This window comes from Durio zibethinus, chromosome 13 (genome assembly GCF_047325235.1).
Source record: "Durio zibethinus cultivar Kanyao isolate XHJ-2024 chromosome 13, ASM4732523v1, whole genome shotgun sequence".
NCBI lineage: Eukaryota > Viridiplantae > Streptophyta > Magnoliopsida > Malvales > Malvaceae > Durio > Durio zibethinus.
Window position 1 is genome coordinate 7,979,917 of NC_143174.1, and position 4,212 is coordinate 7,984,128.

Consider the following 4,212-nt stretch of genomic DNA (forward strand, 5'->3'; position numbering starts at 1 on the left):
ACTTTGAATTTTACTTGTCTAATATATATTAATTAGGTGTTAGGCCAAAAAATCAGTATGGTGACATGCAGCAGAGGTTCAAATTTTAACATTTGCAATTCTTTTCCCTATTCTCGATCATTGTTAAAAAAAACTATAATTAAATATACATTAATTTATGCGAAAGAATATATAATTTCATATGTTATTTAGCTTTAAATTTATATATGTTGCCCATGATTCATATATACACATACTTTTCTTGCTCTTTAGTTTGAACTTTTGATTCAATGTGTAAGGGAATTTTTTTACTACTTGAGAAATGAATTTGGCAGCATTTTTTTTCTTGGTGAAAAGAAATGGTTTGAATTGTATTGGATGAACAAATCATCATTGTTATTTAGATTTTCAAGTGAATGTACAGAATATAACTGTTCCCTATGCTTAGTGATGAAATTAATAAGTGATTATATATAGACAAAAGATTTGGTCATATATATAACACCAAGAGGGAAATTTTGGATTCATTGTCAAAATATTTTGAAAACTTGAACAATTGGAAAAAGAGTTAGTGATGGAATATCAGTTTCAAATGAAAATAAAATCCCACTGACCAAGATTTCATGGAAGACATGACATAATATGTGGCATACACTCCTCTATATTCCACCAAAAAGTCATTTTCTCTATTTTTGCATGTTAATTCTCCTATTTATATTGGACTCTTTCCTTACTTTATTCTCGTGCCACCCTTTCATCTCTTCGCTCCTAATAAGGAAATTTCCTCTTCTTCTTTTCTATCTATTATTAACTTCCTTTTCGTTCAAGTCTGAGTAAGTTTTCTTTTTTCGTGTGTCAAAAGGTCTCAAGCTTAATAGTATCATTATTTATGTCTTCCTTCGCCCATTCGTTTCAAACTTTCCATACGTCTCAACCTTAATTGACAAATTTGCGTTTTTTTTGTGACTCACTTTTGCATGGTTTTATTAATCTTTAAATGGTTTTTGCAGAAGAAACTATCAATGGCTGCCATTGAGTACTCTACCAATGAGATTGCAATAAAGGTTAGCACTGTGAGCTAAAGTAGTATTATAATGAAACAAGTAAGAGTTGCTTCGAGAAAACGATTTTAATCGCTGCCAAGACCAGCAGGAAAACAATACTATTACGAAGTTATTGAAGTAATATCCATTCATGAAAATGCTGTCTTGCTCATTTTTGGTGCATGTATTATCCATTAGTTTTCTTTTATTAATATTCTTAATTTACTGTCAATCTTTTTGAACCGTATATTATTACTTTACTCCACATATCTAAACATTTGGGTGGAACTTCTATTTGTTTTGATGAAGTCATTATATATTATTTTTCTTTGTTGATCTTATTCTACTATTGATAATGACAGGTTAATGAAGAAATCATTAGCCCTAGACAAGTGGAAACTGTGAATGAAAATGAGAATACAGATGGAAAAAAGATCAAGACGAGAAATTATCTAATCAAGAAGAAGTCAGGAGGATGGAGATTTGCCAGTCTCTTGCTTGGTATTTCTCTCATAATCACTTGTATTTCACATGAATTATTCTATTGTTTATTCGTTTTCTTTTGTATTTCTAGGAACTTGAGAAATGATTCTTCTTTATTTTCGGTGCAGTGAATCAAGGCCTAGCAACATTAGCTTTCTTTGGAGTAGGTGTGAACTTGGTGTTGTTCTTGACCAGGGTTCTAGACCAAGAAAATGCTGATGCTGCCAATAATGTTAGCAAGTGGACTGGAACTGTTTATCTCTGCTCTCTGCTCGGAGCATTCCTTAGTGATTCATACTGGGGTCGTTACTTGACATGTGCTGTCTTTCAGCTGATACTCGTGCTGGTAATATATATACATAGTTATATATATTATACTCGTGCTGGTAATATATATACACATATACATATATACAGAATCACCTTCCTTGTTCTTGATCTATGCATTTAATTTAGTAACTAGCAGGATTGGCTGCGAAATGTTGTTACAGGGTTTGGGCTTCCTATCACTTGCTTCTTGGCTTTTCTTGATAAATCCTGCGGGTTGTGGTGATGGAATAAAACTCTGCAAGCCTTCATCATCAATTGGTGTCGGTATTTTCTACTTGTCAATATATCTTATAGCCTTTGGATATGGTGGGCATCAACCAACCATAGCCACTTTTGGAGCAGATCAGTTTGATGATTCACATCCGAATGCAGCAGACTCAAAAGCTACATTCTTTTGTTACTTCTACTTTGCACTTAACGTCGGGTCTCTATTTTCAAACACTATACTGGTTTACTATGAAGATTCAGGAGAATGGACGCTAGGCTTCTTGGTTTCCTTAGGTTCTGCAATAATAGCCCTATTATTGTATTTGTTGGGGACATCAAGATATAGGTATATAAAACCATGTGGCAATCCACTGCCACGCGTTGGTCAAGTATTCCTTGCTGCATATAGGAAGTGGGATGTTGTGCCAGCCACTGCTGATGCCTTGTATGAGGTGGAGGGAACAGAATCTGCAATCAAAGGGAGCAGAAAAATTCTCCACAGTGATGATTTCAAGTAAGTTCATATATGCCATACATAAGTATTAATTAATGTCTCAAAAGAAGCTCAACAGTGATGATTTCAAGCATATGCTACAGTAATAAAGTATTGTAGATCAATGTTGGACGGTGCTCTATAGTTAGTAATGTCATAGAATGAACTTGTTATTGATTTGCTGATGTTACTTTATTAAGGTTCTTAATTAAGTTACTTGAAATTGACCTGCCCTGCAGGTTCCTGGACAAGGCGGCTACAATAACACAGAATGATTTGTGTGGACCAAAGGATCCATGGAGGCTTTGCACTGTTACTCAAGTTGAAGAAGCCAAATGTGTCCTAAAATTGTTACCCATTTGGCTCTGTACTATAATTTACTCTGTCATCTTCACGCAAATGGCATCCCTTTTTGTGGAGCAAGGAGACGTAATGGCATCCAAACTTGGAGACTTCCACCTTCCAGCTGCCAGCATGTCTGCTTTCGATATTTGCAGCGTTCTCATTTGCACGGGAATCTATCGTCAAATCCTGGTGCCCTTGGCTGGAAGATTAAGCGGTAACCCCAAGGGATTGACTGAGCTTCAAAGAATGGGCATTGGACTCATTATTGGAATGATTGCAATGTTTGCAGCAGGTGTCACTGAGATACAAAGACTCAAATTCGTCACCCCCGGTGAGAAGAAAAGTTCTTTAAGCATATTTTGGCAAATACCACAATATGTTTTTGTTGGTGCATCTGAAGTTTTCATGTACGTTGGTCAATTGGAGTTCTTCAATGGACAAGCTCCGGATGGTATTAAAAGCTTTGGAAGCTCCCTTTGCATGGCTTCCATTTCTCTTGGCAACTATGTTAGCAGTTTATTAGTTAACATGGTTATGGGGATTACAGCAAGAGGTGACAGTCCTGGTTGGATCCCAGCTGACCTGAACGCAGGCCATATGGACAGGTTCTACTTCCTCATCGCAGGTCTAACTGCTCTTGATTTTATAATATATGTGTTTTGTGCCAAATGGTACAAGTGCATCAACCTTGATATCAGCGAGAAGGAAATTCAATTGGAAGAACAACAAAAACAGGTGCTTGGAAAAGTTTAATTTGTGTATCACTTTTTAACACTTAAGATAAATCGAATTATCGACTTTTGGAAAGAATCCATTTCCAAACGGGAGGCACGACCTTTACCTGCATGCTTGCCTCCTTGGTATGGTAGGACTTTCGTTTTCAATGTGATGTTTAGGTTGGTAGAGTCCTTTAACTAGTTGGTGGACTTGGTTATGTTTGTTTGTTGAAGCTTTTAGGGTTTTTTAGAAACTGATCATGGTTATTGCTGTTTTAATTACTATTAATTACTATCATTCTGTTTTGGTTTAACTTGTTTTCTTCTTATTTGTTTCCTTCCCCTGTGATTAATTTATGATAATGACAATGGCTTTGATTATGCCCACTCTTGCCAACAGCCGAGTAGCCTGTTGATTTGGACTCTTAATTCCAATAATCAGTTCAAATTTTGGCAATTTCCTGTACCTTTAAAAAAAAAAAGATTATGTTTGCTCTCTAATTTACTAAAAAATAAAAAGGATCAAAAGCTTTATCAAAAGAAAATATTGGAAGTTTATTACAATCAGAAGTTCATCCATGAATTAAGGTGCATAAACGTTGTCATCTGTTTTGGT

The 4,212-nt window shown here is 35.4% G+C and overlaps 1 protein-coding gene across 2 annotated transcripts; it reads left to right on the forward strand.

Moving 5' to 3' along the window:
* The first annotated feature begins 479 nt into the window (after positions 1 to 479).
* Positions 480 to 3,910, forward strand: LOC111304017 (protein NRT1/ PTR FAMILY 7.1-like). Of its 2 annotated transcripts, XM_022900545.2 has the most exons (6): positions 480 to 812; positions 990 to 1,043; positions 1,385 to 1,523; positions 1,634 to 1,851; positions 1,997 to 2,556; positions 2,775 to 3,910. In XM_022900545.2, exons 2-6 carry the CDS (start codon positions 1,002 to 1,004, stop codon positions 3,631 to 3,633), a joined length of 1,818 nt encoding a protein of 605 aa, XP_022756280.2. In that variant the 5' UTR covers positions 480 to 812; positions 990 to 1,001; the 3' UTR covers positions 3,634 to 3,910. The 2 variants fall into 2 exon arrangements, with proteins under 2 accessions (XP_022756280.2, XP_022756279.2); XM_022900544.2 differs by lacking the exon at positions 480 to 812 and having other exon boundaries at positions 872 to 1,043.
* The last annotated feature ends 302 nt before the right edge of the window (positions 3,911 to 4,212 follow it).